Source organism: Tauraco erythrolophus, chromosome 2 (assembly GCF_009769465.1).
Source record: "Tauraco erythrolophus isolate bTauEry1 chromosome 2, bTauEry1.pri, whole genome shotgun sequence".
NCBI lineage: Eukaryota > Metazoa > Chordata > Aves > Musophagiformes > Musophagidae > Tauraco > Tauraco erythrolophus.
The window spans coordinates 83,385,189-83,407,181 of NC_141466.1; the positions used below are offsets into that span (position 1 = coordinate 83,385,189).

Genomic DNA, 21,993 nt, shown 5'->3' on the forward strand with positions numbered 1-21,993 from the left:
GACATCTAGCTGAATTTAAAGAAAATTTAAAAAATATATATTCAAAAATCACATTCAGAAAAATTGGAACACAGGAAATTGAAAGATAAGATCCATTCCTTCAGATTTCCAGCCACACGAAAACCTTTTTCTAAATGTTTGGAGGAGTATCTTTAAAAAGTATGGTAACAATAGGCACATAGACTAGGTCCTCACTCTTCCAGAGACCCTCAGAGACACATCTGAAGCTCTCTTTACAAGACTGACACAATAATGACATTCTCACTAGGAATCTACTCTAGACTATCCTCATAGTTTGTTTTTAATGTGAGCATTTTGTAATAATGGCAACGTATATGGAGATAATTATTTCAAAGACTCCTTCCTTTATTTGTGGTAGTTTAAATGCACACAAAAATAAATTATTTTCCAAGCAAACTGTCCTGCTTTGGTTTCTGTACTTCTGTGCCATACACAACTCCCTGATCTCTGTAAAATTACAGCTTGTGCTCCAATCATCTCTAGGGCACCTGCAGCACCTCACTCACAGGAAATTTCAAACAGAATTGAGACAAAGCTATTTCTTAAAGGTGGAAAGCATGAAAATCTTTGGAAAGGTATTTAAAATGTGTAATGCAGGACGAGAAGAGAATGAGATTTTTGATGAAGATGGAGGACACTTGCACTCAGATTTGCTCTCTTACTACTGTCTGATTCACTTTTGGTGAGTTATTTGCTTTCAGTGTCTCTGGATCCCCAGCTCTGCAGAGGGGATCACTATGATTCCTTTCTCCCATCTTTCATGCATATTTTGCAATGTGGCTTTTTTAGTGTGCAAGGAGGTACTGCTGTGAAGCACTGAGCATGGAAAGGGGGCCTCTCTGGGATGCAATTTAGTGACGTGGTTTGCTGGTAACAGCAGTTTCAGAACTCCTGCCCATGCCATCTGCTTGTCTCTGCCTGTGTACTGCAAATCACTGCCCTGTCAGCTGTGCCACTCCAAGTTTTGCCGAAAGATGTTGAAAGCAGCTCAGGAAACCTATCTAGTTAAAAAAAATCTCCCCTCACCAACATCATTTCTCATTCAGGTCAATGTACTGATAAGTGCAGTGTGGTCCTATCAACAGATCCTAGCATAAGCAAGTAGGCTGCGAGACATAGGACAGGGATGGAAATGATGGAAACAAAGACTTTTGCATTTCTTAAGTTAGTTTAGTCAGCATTTCATTTTACTGCAGCCTAAGTAAAACGTTTTAGGCTGAAGAAGCATCAAGTAGGGTTATTTGGGTCTCTGCTGCACTCCATTATGCAACTTTGCCCTTCTGCAGGATTTCTATTCAAGTACCACAGCAGCTCTTTGCAAACATTAAGTGCTGTGTCCCTACAACACACCTGGCAGGCAGATAGAGTATCCTCTTATCAGATGGGCAAAATGAGCTGCACAGTGACCACGAATGGCTCAGCCATGCAGGGCAAGCCAATGTGAAAAGCAGCAAGAAGCAGAAAGTCCTAATTGCTGGACCGACGTTTTAACTACTAGGCTTCTGCTGGAAACCAGTGGCCACCGATAGAGTGGCCACTGCCAATACAAAGATGCTTCAAGCAGCAGTAAAATGGGGTGAGGAGTAACAATGATATGACTTGCAGATGGCTTTCATTAAATAGAGTTTTTATTGGATTAAAGACACAATTTGGAGTCTACAGTAGAACTGCTTGAAATACTTTAATCTAATCTTGAAGAGGCTTTTTGACCAAATCAAACATTTTTCTGGGAATTTTTCAACTCCACTTAAATTTCCTGGGGGATACTTCGTTTGTAACAAAAAAAAAAAAAAAAAAAAAAGAAGCTATTTCAAAACAGTCATGTTTGTTAATTTTATCACTGAACATGACATACAGTTTATAGAAAATAGATGTTTGTACTTCTGAGAATAATTGTTATTTTTGCCAGCTCTTGTCAGCAGATTTGTCATGGATTATCACGAGTGACTGACCGGGCTACAAATACTGTAAAAAACGAAACGATTTTGTATGTTAAAGTCATAACAAGAAAATACTTATTCCAGTGATGATTAACTTTTCCTGCAAGAAAGCTTCCTTCATCTTATATTCGGTGTTTATCTTCAACATCTAAAAAATATCCCAGTTTTCATAGTAAGAACAATTACTTTCTGGCATTGTTTCGGCTCAGGAGTTTTGGGAGCAGGGGCTTAGTAGACAAAGGATAATTGTATTTAGCCAAATGTTACCATTTTCACATATAGTCATGTCCTAACAAGATCCCATCAAGGCACAAATTACCTTGATTTGCAATGCACAATCCAAATAAAATCATAAATATGCTTATGATTCTATTTCCTGCTATATTTTAGGCCGTTAACATAAGCTTTTCTTTTTTGGGGGGCAAATCCACATAAAGTAACCTCATGGATAGATGCTGAAACTATGACTGGACAAGGTAAGTAAAAGTTTACCTTCTTCAAATAGTCAAAGCAAGTAAAAGAACTGCCATACAAGGTTTTTGAGCCCATCTGTGGTTGCTTCAAAACCCAAAACAACCAAAACTCTAGCTGCACTTTCCTTCTAATTTTCAACTGTTCAAAATTAGCTGTGGACCTCAGGGCCCAGTACAAACAGACATCCTAAACCCACCTAGGCTGAATCCTTAAAGGCCAGAGAAATCCCTTCTGGTTATGGTTCATAAGAAGAAAAATTGTTTATAAGTATGGAAAATAATACCCATATTTTTGTAAATAATGAGAACAAGTGATGAGAGAGGCTAAAGGAAGGGATGCAGTTTGCAATTCTAAACCAAAGAAACAAAACACAAAGCCAACAACCCCCTGAAAGATTCAGATGCCTCATCAGACTGAAACCAAATGTTTTCAAAATCTGCAAAAACCTTCTGGTGTGAAATAATTTCAAGTTTTAATGAGAGTGCGGTTAGCAATAAACTATAAATCACTGCACATAGAGGTTTCTAACTGGCAAGTTGCAAACACATGAAGGCTGTTTCTCCATACTTTTGACTTATTTGAATACAGTTTTTTGAAGTTGTTCATAAGAAAATAAGATTTATGTAATATTACTGTAGCTCTCAGTCCTTTCAATCTCTCTGATCCCCGCTGGCTAACTCAGCCCAAGCTGACAGAGAGCTGGAGACTCGGAGAAATTGTGGTCCTAAATGCCTTGTCAATGTCACTCCCCAGGTGCTGTAGAGAGGCTCAAATAGACAGAGAAGAGCTGTGGCAGGAGATTGACTGCATCACCGGACAACAGCATCACTAAAGAGGTGAGACCCATGGTGTACTGACAGCAGGGAAAGCTGCAGCTGGAGGTCACAGCTTACCAGGCATGGGGTGTTTCACCTGTAGAATTAAGGCCAGAGGCAGAGTCTGCTGCTCAGAACAGATTCACTGAACAGATTCAGTATGTTACCATTGGTAATATTTGGGGAAAGAACCTCTGATCACTCTCAGCCCTCCTCTTATATTGTTTTTTGTCACTTTGCTCTCCTTAAGCTCCATCTTGAGAGAAAAGTTGAAGAACAAGAGCTGAGCAAATGCCCTTGAGTACACAGGGATTTGGGCAGCCAGGTAGTTTTGTAATAGCTGCTGTATTGCTTTCTCTTTCACCTTCCAGGCATTATTTATTCCACAGTGTTTCCAGCTACATATTCCCAGTGTCTGCAGGAGCCACTGCTCTGACAGTATTGTGAGGCTGAACTCCTCCCCAAGACTCACTGATTCCTCCTAGGGACCAGAAGGCTCCTAGTAAAATGTTCTTCATAATCTTTCTCTCTCTTAATCTCCTGTGATAACATTTTGGTCACAGGCAGGAAAAGACTTGTCTTCCAGCAGTGGATCCACACCTGAGAGTGGCAAGAAGGGAGAAAGGTGAATTCATGAAGGGCAGTAATTATCTGCATTATATCAGCCTCTGAGCCTCTGAGAACTCTTCCATAAGGGCCCATGAAGTTGGAGTTCTCCCATAATACCTGGTGAATCAATTTTCAGACACAACCTGTAAATCTGTGCCACTGACACTCCAGTTTAAAGCTGTTTTTGTTGCCACCTGCTGTATGGTGCAGACAAGACAGCATTCAACACTGGCTCACCATCTGAGTGTTTAACAGCTTCTCAGCAGGTTTTGAAAATTTTATATGGATTCAGGTTCAGCCTGCAGCCAGTGATATGCCTCCTAACTCCTAACTCCAGCTGGTCACGAGTCAGGAACCCCCTGAAATCTCACTGCCACATGCTATGGGTGTGACTACATGGTCAGGTGTGACTTTGGGGTGCTGATAGTCAGGGGCAGGCATGGCAAAGCCCAGGAACCTGAGTGTTGGTTCAACCCATTGTGACCTCAAGAGGCTGTTTAGGGGTCTTTTATTGTTTTGGAATGAGAATTAACTGCACAGACTAAAAAAGATGACTGTGTATACTGATGTAGAATTAAATGCGGGAAAAGAGACAAGCAAGAGAGAAGGGATACTCCCCGGGAGCATTCAACTGGAGTTCTGTATTGGGGGACAGAAAAGAAATGAGCCAGCTGACCTTGATGTTGGAGAACAAATGTGATTCGTCTTTTATTAATAAAAGAGGTCTCCCCACAAAGGAAATTCCCATCTTGGCCTGGTGATGCAGCACTAAGTGGTAACTGATACATGAAATGCCATACCCATAGATCTCTAGTTACACTGGAGTAGACACTCTTTGGGGCTTGTAATTACAGGGAGTTGGCAGAGATACAGACTTCATCTTTTAGAGAGAAAAGGACTTTCTGCTCTCCTGCCAACTGGGATGACTAAGCTCAGTGCCAAGTTGGATATACCTTCCCAAGCATTTGCAAAGCAATGTTCAGTTTTACCTCAGATTCTTTCACTCTCTGGGTTTCTGAAAATGAACTAATAAAATATTTGTAATGGCACCTGCAGCAATGAGCCATCTCAGAGAGAAAAGCCAAGTTCTACCTCCCAACCAGAGAAAGGCACAGTCGAGAAACAGCAATAGCTCACAGCTGCGTAGGAGGGAAACAGGAAAAGTTTCGTAATGGCTGGGGCACAAACGATGGCTCAAGAACAGCTGATATTCCCGGGTGCTGCCCTGTCTGTGAGCACGAGTTTGCTCTCTGGAGCCATCCTAATGGTGTGCATCAGGCATCAATGTACCAAATCATGGGGCACACATGGTTTCTCAGGCACTCCGCTGAAGGCAAGCTGCCCATGCTGCCAGGAGACATCTGTATAGACCAGACCTGTTGTAACGACACCTGGAAAGCCAGACCTGCCCTCTGTTGCTCCCTTCAGATTATCTCTGCACGTTTTCCCTCTGATTTGTAGTACTGACTCAACCACAACAAGCCTGACCTTGTTGATCTATGCCAGCTGCCAAGGTGGCAGATGATCAGCTATCTGATATTTAGTTAGCCATCCACATGAAATATGTAATGCCTACGGGCAAAAGAGCACTACTGATACTTTTTGGCCAAATTCTGCTCTCAGTTACACCAGAGGAATGTGGTTGAAGTAAATATGATTTACAGGAATTAAGGACAGCACATAGTTTGGGTTTTTGTGAGATGACATTTAGATTCTAGTTGCAGCTAATAGGGCTGGCCATAGACAAATCTCAACGAAAGTAACACTGTTGTTTGTTTTTCTTCCTTAACTCCACTGTTAGCCTCAGTCTAACAAAGCACCCTATAATATTTGCTTAGGCACTGAATTTGTTAGCCTAACTTTTTTTACTGTTTATGCCACGTTTCTGTAAAAATGTGTAAAAAAAAAAAATCTGTTAATGCCAAATGTTCTCAAATACCCTTTTTCACAGGCATAGTGTATACCAGGAAGAGCTTGCGAGTATAGCTATGCTGGAATTTTTATATCAATAAACCCCTGAGGGGTGGTGCAACTCCCAGCGATGCACCGGTTCCAAGGATGAAATAACAGATACTGGCAACCCGAGCATTTTTTGCCAACAGAGCTGCAAGGCATTTTTTTGCTGAGACAGAATACCGGCAAAAGCTTCTTCTGCGAAACCAAGCAGGAACTCCACGAGCTGCTCGGGATGCTCACCTGGAGTGCAGGAGACAAATCTGCACGTCCCTGCTCCGCGCCAAATCAGCTGCATCAAATCCAAGTCTTCTGGTGAAACGCTTCCCCTGGTCCTGCCAGCTGCCAAAAGATGCCTCTGTCCCCCCATGCTCATCTGTCAGAGGTGCTCCGGGACAGTTCGATAAACTGGTGATAGGGATGGGAGGTGGGAGAGCTGGACATCAGTCAGGTGACGCGGGAGCTCAAAGAGAGGTCTCCCTCGAATGGCAGCCTTTTGGCTGGCCCCAGAGGCAGAGCTTTGTCTGATTTTCAGCAGAAGTGCTCGTTGGGGCTCAAGAAATCTTTCCCGACAAGGATTTTGTTGCAACTGACTTGCTTCTGTGAAGAGCATAGCTTTTTTAAAAGTTGCTGTTTTCCAACAGCACACGCATAATCGTATTTTGCTGAAGAATTTCTGATCAGCTCTTGTTGTGAGCTCAGGAAAGGCCAAATGACCTAAAGGTTACAAGGTGCCAGTTACAGATAGCGTTTCACATTCTTTCTTAGAAAAATAGTTATGAAACTACTGGATTTTCTTTCCCTACTCTTTTCTGTATCTCTTCCAATGCAAAATACTTTGTTCTCCCTGTGGAAACCAATCATTTACTAAATATTTAGTGTAATTCATATCTCTGTCTCTCAAGTGGGCCAGTGTTTACACTTCAAAAGCAAGGATCTTTCTTCTCATGCCATAGTCACTCTGTAGAAATAAATACAAACCACAGAACCTGCACCACAAATCTTTGCTGAGGCACAAAATTTTAAACACCTTATGGATTAATGTTTATGGAGCCTGTCAGAGATTTAAAACCACAACGAGAACGAAAGGTTTTCTTCAGCTCTGAGAAACGAACTTTTTGTCTAACGTCAGCCCTACGCTGAAAAAGCCTTGGCAGGTTGTTTGTCTAAGCAGACAAGTCTTTATTCAAATGCTCATGATGTCTTTCCACTTAATTCTTGCTATAAATTTGTCTCTTTGCCACTCTCTTTACACTGTACCTCGGTGTGCCTCAGAGACACGCAGAGCCAGCAGCTCACCACGAACTCAGCCCAAGGGGAACTGCTAGCAACAAAGACCAGTCTGCCAAAACCCATAAAACTTGCTGCTTTTTGCCTCACTTTAAAACAAAAAAATAATATTGGCTTTTCTCTAAAGTGGTGAAGCAACACATGCCCAAATAAGTTCTTGACATTACACTACAGGATTTTTTGAGGGTTTTGAAGAAACTTTGGCACTTATCAACATGTTCTCCACTATGTATGACTTAATTAGTTTAGTAGTCAGCAAAAGTAACAAAACTGGTGGCAGGAGGTGCAACCAGTGGCTTTCTGTAAAGCAATGGGAAGTCCATGAAAATCACAGCCTCTGAAATACTGAATAAATCCAAAAGGAAAGAAACAATTAAAAGCAGAAATGTAGCCATGTCCACTACCATGACAGCCTCCTGTTTCACTGCTGCCACCGTATCTATGAGAATGTACCTGTACTTACCAGCTGGGCAAAAACAACTAATGAAAATCATAAACACAAAGGCAAATGCGCATTTTCTCCAAACTTTGGTATTTTTTTCTTGAAGATTTAACTGGGCTTCTTGCATTTTTTATCAATTTTTTCCTTTTTCTGAGGGAGCTTGGTAAGAAAAGGTGACTTTCAATGGACTAAAAACCACTGCTGCCCATTGTAAAGCAGAATTTTGCTAGGTCAAGCATATCGACTTTTGCACAGACCACAGCATGCTGATAATGCCACTTCCCTATCAGAAGTGCCTGCTCCTCTGCCTACCCTCAGAAGCCCTCAAAAACTGGCTGAGGGCATCTGCTGCAGACCTGCACCCCCCATAGGGCCTGTTGGGCAGCTGTTTCTGCCCTCCCCCAGTTGTAGGGTCCGCCCCACTCTCTTGCTCACATTTCCAGTATTTCAGCCCTGCAGATGAGGCTGTTTTTGGTAGTCATGAGTTATGTTTTCCCACCTAGCATAGATTTGTTCTGGCTTTCCTTGAACAGTCATTGAGGGTAGAAAGGAGAAAATATACATTTCTTCCCTGTGTGCCAGTTATGAGGATGGGGTAGGAAGGAAGGGGAGAAGGGGTGAGGAACAACTAGCCTGTGCCTGTTTGCTTCCTACTTCTTAACACTGAAACAGGTTACCCAGAGAAGTTGTGGATGCCCCATCTCTGGCCATGTTCAAGGGCAGCTGGGATGAGGCTTTGAGCAACGTGATCTAGGGGAAGGTGTCCCTGATCATGGCAAGGAGGTTGGAACCAGATGATCTTTGAGGTCCCTTCCAACCAAAACCATTCTATGATTGTATGATTCTAACTTCTTAAAAGGCATTAAACTCTCTGCGGGGTGCCACAGTAACAGCCCTGGAGACTGAAGCCCTCTGTTTGTGCATGAGGCAGGAATGACGAGGGAAAGGACACGAGTGTCTGCCCTGTGCTCTCAGGTGGCTTCGCCTCCATCCTGTCCTGGGTTGATCTCTGTCAGTGGTGACAGTGTGGCTCGGGCACTGGGCCCACTTAGGCTTTGGCATCTGGGCTAAGATTGCTCATTGTGGTGAAGGCTTCACAAACTCCTGGTGCCCACTGGCGGCTGGCTTGCAACCACGGAGCTCACTTTACACAGGGCTGAGGAAGAGGCATTAGAACATAATGGTTTTTGGGTTACTACAGGTTTATAAATCTGAAATAGCAAGCTGTACACAACAGAAATGTCAATGCTAGGGACTGGAAATAAGAAATATTCATGCACTTTACCTAGCTTTTTATTCCACATTTAGGACTGCACAAAATTTCCACTGCTAAAATACCACACTTCCTATGAAGGCATTCCATTTAGCTCCACAACAGATCTCTCCCTATTCTTTTGAGAAGCAGTGTGTATGCGATGCTGAATTAGCACATCTCTGACAGCTGCCCAGGATCTGCCCAGGAAGACTTCCTACATCTTCACAATCAAACTGTTTGCTCCTTCTTTTATTTGCAAGTATAAAAAACTTCCTCCAGAAAATGATGAGCCATACAGCAAACAAGTAGTGATAGCAAAATAAACCTGGTCAAGGAAAGGGAATAATGATACGAGACAAGCACATTCTACTTGTGTGCCTAATGGCTTCAAAGCCATTTTTTGACTTATACCTTCTGGTGTTATTCTGTGTTCTGATTTTCTACTGCATTCTACATCACTTCAGCTATGCCACAAACACTTAGAAAAGCATTATACAGCCAGCATTTTACTTCATGTAATGGCTGTTTTCCTGTATGATTTTCACGGTTGGTGTAAATCCAGTTACAAGCATTGGGGATGAATTTATCCCTCCCCAGACGGAGCTCCTCCTGCTGACATTCTCCACACTATGATTTGTTTCCAAGGCTCCGAGAATTGTGCCGAATCCCGTGGTTGTTTCCAGAGAATCAGGCAGCAGATTGAGTTTGTCAGCAGCATTTCCAAAAGGCTGGTTTTTTTCTCTTTTTCTTTCTTCCTTATATCTGTGTTCATACTCTTCTTGCCATCCCAGGTGCTCCTTTAACTCAGGAGCTGGCCAGTTTTTCAAGGTTTGCTCCAGCTTCCAACCACACCGTTTCAAGTTCTACAATTGGGCGAAAGAGGAGCACCTCTGGCCATGGAGCCGTGGCCATCCAGGAGGATGATTTGGTGTGAGATGAGTGACCGAGCGAGTGAGTCAGCAGTGATGCCTCACTCTGCGTTGCAACAAGCAACCTCCTTCGGAGCCCTCTAAAGACCGTGGCAGAAGTGCGTCTTTGAGAGATGGGAAAGGTACCAGCACTGCTCTGCTCTCACCCCAGAAGACGCAGAGCAGGGTTTTGTTGTTGCTGTTGTTGCCCTGAAGGATTAAGTCTTCTTCCTCATACTGTCTGCTCACTAAAGTGCGATAAAACTCCACACAGAAAGCTCTAATGGTGAAAAATGCAACATGCTGAAACTGGAAAGTCTAACTGAAGAATGATGCTTTTCAAAGCTATCTGTGTTTCCTGAGGACACAGGACCTATTCCTCCTCAATTTTGATTTCACTCCTACATTCTGTTCCCTTTCTAAAAGGCCAGTTTCATGACTTTATTTTTAATGATCAAATAATGTGTGGGCCTTGGTGTTTTGGAATGAGGGTTTGACTCACCTGCATAGCTCTCAAAAAACAGGATCTTGGCCCCTAGTTCCCACAAACACTTTTTAAAATTCCACTCCATATTTCATGTGGCACAGAGCACAGCTCAGTCATCAGCTGCTTGCTCATAGCTGTGTTACAACAGCCGCATGTTAAAGAAGTTTACAAAAACCATTTTCTACTTAAAAAAATAGTTAAATAAATGACTCATTTTTTATTTTTGCTTAAGAAGTCCCACAAACTCCTACTTATCTCTTGGACTCCATGTTCCCTAGTACTCAGAGCAAGCACAAAGAAGTAAGACAGCAGAGTGTTTTATTATTCCTTTAAACTAAACATATGGTATATATTCCATGAATATCACCCGTATCAAATATGAAAACCTGTGAATACAGTTTAATGATACCACAAGTACGGGAGGGCTGGAGTCTCAAGTTGCTGTTTGTGAGCTTTTCATTCACATTCATATTAAAGCCATGGGAGACTTGCCATTGATGTCAGTTGGTTTTGATTTAGTACCTTTGTTTATAAGAAGCTAAGTGATAATGCTTTCCAAGTAAAAAAAAAAAAAACCAACTACTTCTATTTTGTTATTATTTGCTACAGCCCAAATCAGTATCTGTCACAGACCAAGACTCCAGGATGTTCAATAATATAGAAACCTAGGAGATGAAGGTAGGCCCTAGCCACAGAGCATAGAAATAACTGTTCTGTACTTGTTTGCATGTCTGTAAATGCCTGTATACTATCTAAGTATTACAAGAACTGCTCACTTGACTTTTAATATTATTTCCCATTATTTTTCCAAACTTTAAAAATTAATCAAGCACTTTGGTATAGCTCAAGCAAGGCTGCAGAATGCATTTGCTACTTGAGAAACAGCAAACTTGAAAAGCAGGTGAGAGCACAGGGTCTGCTCAGTAATTCTTTAAAGGAGGATGGCAGGAATCCATAGGAGAAAAAGATCTAAGAATTGCATTATCCTCTGCCAAACAACACCTGATCCTGCTACAAGAAGCAGACTCCTGAACGCTTACATACCCCAGCCAAGTAACACAGCTTGGATCTAGCGGTCCATCCCTGTGGTTACAGTACTGCATTGAAACCTAAGAGGATTTACTTTCTGTAGCCTTGATAGTTAAGAGCCAGATAATTCTTCCCTTCTCACAGTTAGAATTTCCAAGGTCCTTACTGGAACAATCCTACTGAATGTAATGCAGGATGGTCAAGTGTCCACAGGAGTTTAAAGCAGCCTGCACAATTCTACAGCAGAGAGATAATTCCCTTTTGCTTTCTCTGATCTGATTAAAAGCATTCACGCTCTAGTAAATTCTACTGAATATTTCCTGTACATTTGGATCCGCTGCTGTTAAACTATACAAGACTGCTCCTTGAGACTCACTCAGAAAGCAACGAGTTGCTTTCTACAACAGAAAGACTTAGGGGAAGAGGAGAAAATGCAGGTCTCATTACGAGAGCAGAAGTATAGGACCTCAGGAAACTTGGGTACAATTCCTAATGTAGCACAGATGAAGTCTTGTCACAGTCCTGGTGTGAGGTGGCAGCTTGATCAAAACTGACCCCACACTTGACTCAAAATGTGTATGGCCGTAGGGGCTGAGGGCTGCGCTCAGGATAAACCCACTGACAAACTACAGCAAGTTATGCAAAACAAAATTTTCCTTCAGTGGCATCTATGCGAAGGGGACACTCACAATATCTTGTTGTGAGTGGATACATGAGTCCTTCTGGAAATGTCCTTCCCCTTTTTAAATGGGAGATGAACACCTTGAAGGAATGCTGATGTGACTCTCTCATAGTCACATCATATGATGACGAAAAACATTTCTTTCCCTTTTTATATCCCTTATCTAATCAGACTGGAAGTTCTTGGAAGCAGGTAGGTTTCTTACCACCACGTTGCTGGCTGGAAACTCTGCCTGTTAAAACCACTCTGTCTTTTACATTATAAACCACTATTTTCAGTTGCTTAAACCTTGCCAGTTTTTTATCACTTGGTCTCCCACTTTCCTTTAAAAACATTTACTTTAGGCTGAATTATCTTCCGGAATGGAGGCAAAGAAAGGGAAGAAGAAATTTTAAGCAGCATAGTCCAGCCTCTTCTGAGAAAAAAAGCTGGGGAAATGACAGTAGACAAAATAATAGTGTATACTTTGGCAAGGCATCTTTATTTTAAAACCATAATGCCACCAGTTTCTGGACTCTAGACTTCCCATTTTGCAGAGTTTTGGCCTTTTGGCTATTGCCAACTCTGTGGAAATCCGCTCAAATTTGACTAAGTTATAAACCCTCAAAAACCTGCAGCTTGTTTTTATTAGATAAGTTTCTCATCTATTCTGAGCATGGATATTTTCCTGCAACGTCAAATCCAAACTGCTGTGCTGTTTAGTCGGTCGGTCCCGACAGATAAACCGAGAGCAAGGGGCCTGTCCGCCGCCTTTGCCCAGCTGCACGCCGGCGGTGCACAGGGGGATGCTGCGCTGAAGGCGAAGGGGCCAGGGGCTCAGCGAGCTACAAAGAGCACGGCAGAAGGGAAAGCAGGCACGGGGCTGTAGGGCTGCTCGGTGATGAAGGCGGCCCAGACCTGAACTGGGAGGCAGACTGGGATGGACTGGAGGAGAAGGAAAAGGACTGGGAAGATGACTCTGGAGAGGTGAGACTGGCTGCATCGACAAGGCAATGGGAATGAGAGGTTTGATGAGGGGAAAACAGGATTAGGTACATATGGAGAATAACTTTGAGGTATGAAAAAGGCTGGAGTCATGGTCACAAGAATAAAAGCTCCTTCTGGTCCTGACAGACACCTCAACATTGCCAAGTTTCACCAACTTCCAGCTGAGAGGAAAGGGCTGTGAAGCCCATGCTGGCAAAATGTCCTGCACTACCTACTGCAGCAAATGGCAATCTGCTGTCACAGTGTGAGACGCTGGTAGTTTGAGACTGATGGAGGGCTGTGTGGTGCAATGAAGGGTCTCAAACACGCTCTGACCTGGGCAATGCCATGTGATAGCTTTTTCTTTTTCCCATTTAAAAAGCCCAGGAAATATTACAGGCCATGCACACACACACACACGTTCACATACTTTGTGTTGATAATTGAGTTCTTTAAAACCAAACTTTTTGAAAAGAAGCCTTTCCAAATTCTTGTGACTCTGGGTGCTCAGTTGAGACCTGGAGAAGCTGTGACAAATTTGTTGGCTGCATGCCTCGAACATCATAGGATCTGGAAAAGTCAGCAGTAGGTGTCTCAATTAGGGCACCCATGTCTGTCTGCAATTAGTATCTACTTCCCTCTGCCTTTGTTCATGGTGTGTGCAGCTCCTGCCTCAGAGAGCACGCTCCATCCCGAGCCCTGGCTGAAGCCCTGTGTGACTGCAAGGGTGTGACAAGCCTGCAAGGTCAGATCTGTGTGCTTGGGGAAATTTTCACTCGTGAGGTGGAAGTGTGGCACTTCGCAGCCTCTTTAAAGCCCTTTCATGCCTGGGTCCTCTCCCACAAACAGGAACACCCTAAGAATAAAGCAAGCCCTGATAGCTTCAGACTCCCTGGTAGCACCACTGAACCGTGGGGATCCTTGCAGGCTGGCAGCCCGCCGCGGGTCTCATGGGAGAAGTGGGGGACCCTTCCATTGACAAAACTGCAGTAAAAGAGCTCTTTTTTTTTTTTTTTTTTTTTTTTTTCAGGCAGCCAGGGGAAAGAGATCCTCTGGCGATTCACAGCAAGGAAATAATAAAATACCTCTATTTGGCTGCTAAAAGATAAGCGAGAAAAGCGCAAAACTGTCGGAAGGAAGGTTTCACCCGGCAGTTACCGCACGCGTAGCGGCAGCCCCGCAGCGACCTGCATCTGCCCGGGGTGCTCCGCCTCGGGCACGCCGTGCCCACTCCTCGCCGTGCCCGAGGGCCTGGCAGCCCGCAGGGCCACCCGGTGCCGCACCTCGCCCCACAGGGCGCTGCTGCCCGGCTTTTGCCCCCGCCAGAACTGTAGCTGCCTCAGCCCTTGCTCCCAGCCCCGTGCGGTGCCCGGCGGGCGGCGGGGCGGGCGGCGCGGCGCACCCGGCGAGCGGCCGGGCCGGTGTCGGGGCGTACTGGGCGGCAGTCGGGGCGCTTCTTCGTCCACCCTCCCCCCCCCCACCTCAGGGACTGGCGGTATTTGTACGTGTTGTTTCAGCAGGAGGCGGGGGGAAAATGAGCCCTGCGGGGGGAGCAAGCCGGCGTCCCCCCGGGAGCAGCGGGGAGGGTTAATTAGCGAGGATTTTTGGGTCTGGGAGGAGAAAGCGGAGGCCGGGCTGGGGAGGGGGGGAGGATAAGAGGAAAAGGGGAAGAGCGGCTCGGTGAGGTCGCACACCGCCAGCCTCCGCAGCCGCGGCAGTGACTGCCCGCGGCCCCCCGCCGGCGGCGGACACCGGAGCGGTGGCGTGGGAGGGTCTTCCCTTCCCGTCCCAATCTTTTCCTCCCGCTTCCCCCGCCACAGCGTAGACGAGGCTGGAGAGGAAGGAAAGCGACCCCCAGGGCTAGCCAGCAGCCCGTCCGAGGCGGAGGGAGGCGCGGCGCCCCGGGGGAGGCGGCGGGGTCCGGCGGATCCCCGCGGCAGTGCCTACGCGGCGGGAGGGCGCCGGGAGAGGAGAGGCTAGGGAGCATCTCCGAGTCGGGGCTGACTCTCCAGGAGCGAGGGAGGGACACGGAGAGAGGGAGAAACTGCCGCCTCTCTGCTACACTCCCGTCCCCAAATTTCAAGGGGTGGGGTGAGGGGGGGAAAAAAATAAATAGACGACCTAAGCTGGGACCTCCCAGCGGGAGCGATTGAAAAGGAGCGAAAGCAGGCGTCGGAGGGGGGAGCGACATCCCAAGGAGAGTCCCCCTCCTCCGCTTCCCGGAGCCGCTGCGTGCCCGCCGCTGCCGCCGCCTCAGGATGTGGGTGCCGCTGCTGCTGCTGCTGCTGGAGCTGCTCCCCGTCGTGCCGGCCCAGAAGCTCTCCGCCCTCACGGTAAGGACGCCCCGCCGCTGGGCGATGGGCGCCGGGCACCGGGCACCTGGCGAGTCGGTCCCCCGGGGCGCACCTGAGCGGGCTGATGCGCTCCCCCCGGGCGGCGTGTGGCCGCCCCGCGTCCCTCAGCTGCCGGGCAAAGGGCTGTTCCCCTCTTTGGGTGGAGGATGGAGCTGGGGGCTCCGTCGAGGAGCCCATCGCGGTGGGGAGCTCCGCCGCGGCTTATGCGGCCCCGCGGGGCGCGGCGCGGTGAGCAGCCGGCACCGCCACCGCTTCGCGTTTTTCCAGGGGGGGGAGCACGGCCAGCGGCACCTAAGTGGAAGTTTAGTGTGGGTCTCCGCAGAGCTTCGGGCCAATGTTAATGTCCGTGTTAATGCTTTTATTTTCCCGAAGAGGAATATTGCTGCAGTGAGGTCTGGGTTTGGACTGTCTTGAGTTGACCGATTTTTACTTCATTTTTATTTATAAAGTGACGTGAAACGAGTCTCTTCGGCTATTCCAGGCTCCATGATGCTAAACATGGAACTCTGCGTAGAGATGGGTGAGCCAATTCATTAGGCTTGCTAAATAAGCCATAACCACTTCTCTAGCCAAGACCTGAGGTTTGCAGCTAATAGCTCGGTTCAGTCTTCATGTAGAGCTTGCAGTGTTTGCAAAGCTATAATTAATGCAATCTGTAGAAATAAAAACATTTTCCTTAAATGTGTTTTTAAACAAGTGCTTGAGTAAACATAACGGGCAGCGAGTACCCCTTTCAAGCTGTTTTTAAGTGTTTTGGTGAGGGCTGTGCCCTTTAGAGTTTATTATGCTAAAGTTACAGGCAGTTGCAAAGTGAAATAGACCCTATTTTTGTCTCATCTTTCAGAAAAATTTCTGTAAAATACCGAGAATCGGGTTTTTTACTTCCCCCCCCCCCCCCCTTTTTGAGTAAGGGGGGAAAAGGGACAGCTCAAGGAGAAATGGCAGTGGGGGATGGCTGAGCTGTTCATACCTGAAATTCTTCAGAAAAAGTTTTGCCTTCTAGTTTAGTTTTTTTTTTTTTTAAATGATTTGTAGATTAGAAGCTGCTAATTGAAAACCTCAAAGAAATGAGTTTGCTGCATGAATTTTATAGTGTGTGGCATTTGAAAGTGTGGGACAGATAAAGTCAAGTGATTCTCATCTTTTACTTTTTAAGAACCTCATTTGAAACACTCTTAGACTGTCAGGTGATATATACTATTTTAGTCAACAGGTTAATGTTGCAATTTGATTCCAAGTTCACTTTCACACATGTGTAAACAGAATTTACAAGAGATTATGTGTTATATTCTTTCCTCTGTACATAAAAAAGTTACAAATAGTAGCATGGAAGTAAACTGGAAATGCTACCAAAACTTAATTTGTCCAAATGTAAAATAAGAGTATTGTGACTGTTAGATCATCTCTAAATGATACATGACTCAAATGATGCCAAAACCTTTCAATAGATGTATATAAGTCACTGCTGAATGTAACTGTCATTCAGTGAGTGGTTGCCTGACTCATGAAAGGAAAGAAAAATCTGGCCAAGGGCACTTGGACAAACTCTTTAAAAATTAAATGTCGTAGACTCATGCAGATGTATTTGACTTCTCTGTTAGCTGAGAGGTGTCTGAAGTCCCTCTGTTCCTTCTTTCACCCATCCAGAGTGTGTGTTGTTCGTTTCTGTACGTTATAGTAGTGTGCATCTTTACAAATCATGACCAGAAAAGTCAGTCCTGGTGGAACTCCCACCCTTTGCTACCAAAAAGATAATGGCTTTGGAGACTTTAAACTTTTGGACTGATTTAAACTTGAACATTTTGATAAGTAGAGGTCTGTAGCCCCTGCTATCTTTCGTGCTGCTTGTGCTTTTCTTGCAGAGGTGTCTAGCTCATATGAATACTAGACTACATTAGAAATCCTTCCATAAAATGGGTAATGAACTATCAGACACCCGTAGGAAGAAAACAACACACACTCACACTCATGCACCCACACTTTTTACATCTTCCCGCAAGACTAAACTTTGAATGAGACAGGTTTATTTCTACTATTTGTGTACTTCCCTATTTAAACAAGAAAAGCGCAATGCTTTTACAGCAACAAATACCACAGCACTAAATCATTCTTTGCTTCTTCAGTCATTTTGCTTATAGCTCACAGACTGTAGAATCCTTTCCCACATGTACCTTTCTCAAACATTTGTGGATAGTATCTGCATAATTATAAGGAAAACCAAACCCAGACTGTGTAGAAAGACCAAGAAAATGTATGAGTTTTTTCACCTGCTGTGCCAGTGTGTGATGACAGAGAACTACCATTCTTTTCTACACATCAGATGAAGATTTTCTTTTTATTTGTGGTGGGGAGAATAACACAGACAGACTGATGTTTTCATAAATAACCAGAGGCCATGGGGACAAAGCATGTTTCACTCTGGACCTGAGTTTCATGAAAACTGCAGGATCCTTACAGGGCAAGTGTGCACATCCCTGATGGTATTGCACTGTCATGGGTATATGCAGCTTGCCAGGTGGTGGAAAATCAGGGGCACAGTCTCCTTAACCACAGTGGTAAATCTGCCATATGATGAACCTTAGCAATGATGTGATAATAAAACTAAAGTTCCCTCTAGCAAAAACAAGTCTAAAGTTCAGGTAATTTTCCAAAAGATGACTACATAGATCAGTGATAGGTTTTTTCCTTGTCTGGGTGTTGAACAGCTCTGGGTTCTAAGCAACAAACTGGATGATGGCTGGGTGGAGAGGGGGATATCAGCGTCCATCTTTATGGTTTTCATCTGTTATGTCCTTGCTAGCTCCAGAAGCGGAGCAAGTATAACACTTTAAGTAGTTTACAGAGCTGTATCCTTATTTACTTAGGAATAATATTTTTGCATTTCCCTTGGGGAACACACATTGTTGTACTCACAACAACCACCCATATCTATAGTTCAGGTGAATATGTGATTTTCAGATGTTGGAAACTGCAACAGTCCAATAGTAAGAAATTGCAGAGTTTTCACACAAATAACATCTACAAGAGATTTCTGATTGCCTAACAGTCTTATGTGACTGTAGGTCTGCAGGGACTGATGAACATATGCCTTCCTGCAACCTTGATAATAGCCATCAGAACAATTTCTGGCAGATGCGTCAGAGTAGTCAGCAGGTAGCTGAGATGCATTCAGCAGTCTAGAATCTGGTCCCCTGGGCTTCGTGGCTGTATCTAACATGAGTGTATGAGTGTTGTAACATGTCCCTCTCTGCCCGAGCTGTGGGCTCAGTCAGAACTCATTTGGGTCCCTGTCTGTATGCCAGGGTAGAGAAGGAACATGAGTGGTGGGCTGTTGTGCACCTGAATCTTTACTGGGGAGCCAGGATGTGCACCAGAGTCCAAGAGTTTCCTGGGTTAGAGATAGCCCAAAGCTACTTTGAGTTGGTACCAATCTTGGCCTCTTTTTGTCAAAAAATGCTCTTTGCTAAAGTTGCTCCTGGACTCTTGTCTCCTGAGTAGGAGCATATTGCAATAATAGACAAAGTAAGGGGAAACATAATATTCCAGTTCTGAATTGCTAACTGAGCCACAGGGATGCATGGAGGAGGAGAGCATTATTTAGTATTATATTTGTTGTTATTTCATATAAACAAACATTGGCAACAGAACAATGGTTTTCGTTCTGGGAAGGTAGTCTAGAGCTGTCTCGTAAGAAACCATGAGATCTGGAGGGACTGTAGCCAATTTGGCTGCTCCTGATTTTTCCTCCCCTTGTGACAAATACTAATGTAAAACATTCTTACATTCCAGAAAATATCTTAAGTAACCTTATCCTTTTACCTTGTTTATGGAAAGGCAGGTAATAGTCTGCAATTCTTGTAACACGCTCTTGGAACGTATTTTTATTCTGCTCTGTCAGATGCACCCATTCTTTCTGGATGTATGAAATCGATGACAGCTGAGCCTTATTGGCATATTGTAGTAGGGGAATAGTCATATTTGGAGGATATAGGTACTTTTGTTTTGAAATAACAATGCTTTGAAGAAAGCTCATTTTGTTCCTCGAGTAAGTAAGTTTATGATCACTGCACTTACCACTACACTTTGGCATTGTTAGTGCTGTATTTTTGGAACCATCAGCTTAGCTTTTATCTCAGTTGTGTTGTGTGTGTGCATGTACTTGTACAAACAATAGGACACAAGTGTTTCTTATTTTATAATCTTGATGACTTGTAACATACCACAAACTATTTAATTTTATTATTTCAAAGCCTTGCTGAACCATATGTCCTTCTCAATACAATATTGATCTTAGATCTTACAAAGGAAGAAAGTTTGCTTGAAGTCACTTCTTGAAATGAACACCTCTGCCTGTTAAAAGTTCCTTTCATCAGAGACTGAATATTTTAGGGAACAATTGTTTTCTTTTTCTCCCTTGGCACAGGCGCTGTGGGTATTCAATAGCATTTAATGCGCTGGATAGCTTCCACAACACTCACCAATATAAGATGAACCACTAAGGTAGTTCAGTAAAGGGAAGCTAAACACAATCAAAGCTTTCTGAGTTAAGGACCCATTTGGATGGCGCCTGCAAACCCAAACATTTGGAAAAGTTACTCTAATTGTGACTGAAAAACCAAGACCATAAATAAAACTGTAAGTGGCTCCAGATCCTAACAGCATTGTTACTGCAAATGGGCATTGGTACAACCAAGGGTACATCAGCTCTGAAAATAAAACACTTTCAACAATGCTTCCTTGCAGTAAACTCTCAAGACACTTCTCACTAAAGAAACAAAAACAAAACCTGTGAGAGTTATTATTGAAAGAGTCAGCAAAACTTTTCATCAAGGCTTAGAAGTAATTTTTCTGCATGCAGTCAAAGTAAACTGTACCTTATAATGTGACAGACATAATGGAGATGTCAGGTTGACTGCATACCCACCCGTAAGATTGTAAAACTAGAAGGGGAGAGTAGAAGTGAATGTGAGTGGGGAGGGAAGAGCAGGACAGAGGAAACAGAAAGAAGTAGGTCATGCATATTTTGGCCAGTTGTGATGCTTTTGTCCATCCCCTGTTGCCCACTGAATACCTCGAGGAACAGCCATGTGTATTCCTCGACAGTTGGCAAGCCTCAAGGTTTGGTTCATGTTGAGAAGCCTCCAAAGGTTTAGCTGCTATCCAAAACCTATCTGAACCCTGTTGGTTTGGAAATCAGGCTACGAGTCATTTCAAGATCTGGCTTGCTCAGGACTTTGCTAGTGTTTCCATTCCTTCAGCCAGACCAGCCTCGCCACAGGCACAGCCATTTTCACGGTATTTTGGTACTGCCATTTCCTCTCAGGCCTGAGACCGGAAAGTGCAGAGGCGCCTGAAAATTAAAAACTGAGTAAGAAAGAGTTGGGATCAAAGACCTATTTTTGAATGGCAAATGAAGGTCAGAGTTTGGTTCAGGAGTGGCATTTTTTATCTGAACAAATTCATACGTTCTTGAGAAAGCTGCAGAGTGAATGGAGGTTACATTTTGCAAAGGAGTCAGGGATTTCTAAACATTTTGTGTTTTTCTTTAGGATCAAAACCCAAATGCTTCTTAATTTTCTGGTTGATTCAATATTGTGTTTTGAGGTAGATTTTTAAAAAATTCAGATTAAAGGTTCATGATGAAGGTTATTTCACATGAAAAGTTGTAATGCTTTCTTCAGAAATAGTATAGTTAAAATAGTTCTTGACTGTGTGAGTACTTCCCTCCCCTCTTCTACCCCTCTACTGTCTTCTACAACAAAATTCTGGTGATGCCAATCATTTTGGTCTCAATGGCCCTGCGTGGTGTCATGGGATGTACTTCTGTTGACATTTCTGTATTCACTTCTGGTTATTAATTGATAATCACTACCTTCATATTTATACACAGTGGTAGATAAAAGTTTCCAGTGCAACACTGGCTGTGGACCTGAAAAGAGGAAATGCTTCAGGAAAAAACTTACAGTTTACAGTGTGCTGATGTTATACAGAATAATTTATGTCAAAAGAAAAGGAGGGATAACTTAAGATGTAGCAAGAAATTGGCCATAAGCAAACAACTGAGCAGAGATGAGCAGGTATAGCATAAATAAGTACATTTTTCCCTGCACTTTTTTGATCTTTGCCTAGTTGCCCCATGTACGCAGGGAATTGATGTGAACGACAGCTGCTGGTGTAGTGCAGTGGTGTAGTGTGCATGGGATACAAGGATGCAAACTTTGGTTACAGGGAGGTGAAAGCTACGCAAAAGCATATGGACTGGTATATAGATTGGTACGGTAACAGTTAGTATCAGAGGGTTTCTTAATATGACTTTACCAAATTATGAATGGTCTCCAAAGACGCAAAGTTAATGCATGTCTTACCACAGAACCCGTGAACTTTGTGTGAAGGCAATCCCCCAAACTGAAGTTTTAGCCAGTCCTTGCAGAAGAAATTGCCTTGATGAGCTAATAACTGCCCTTCAGTGATTTTTTTTTCCCCGTTTCTAATTTATTAGCTTTTAAAAATGACCACTAAGTATTTCATCAGCTGCTGAAAATCCAGGTTAATAGAGAATACGTCCTAGAATTCTTGTCAGGATGGAAAGAGAAAACATTTCCTGAAGGCGATCCTTTCCAGCTCTCTCCCTGGCTTGCTTAGTGTGCTGCTAGAAAACTTGCTCAAGAATGTTTACCTCATACTTACCCAAAACCTAGCTTTTTTTCTTCCTTTCCTTTAGGCTACTTGTGCTGTCATCTTGAACGACTGAGTTAAATCTTTTTTTCT

At 43.9% G+C, this 21,993-nt stretch overlaps 1 protein-coding gene across 1 annotated transcript in view; it reads left to right on the top strand.

The window, feature by feature from the left end:
• Positions 1-15,129: 15,129 nt before the first annotated feature.
• The window catches only part of SMOC2 (SPARC related modular calcium binding 2), a 148,024-nt gene continuing 141,160 nt past the window's right edge, over positions 15,130-21,993 (top strand). Inside the window, exon 1 of the mRNA XM_086627135.1 lies at positions 15,130-15,204. Within this exon, the coding sequence (XP_086483261.1) occupies positions 15,130-15,204 (75 nt within the window). The remainder of the gene's footprint in view (positions 15,205-21,993) is intronic.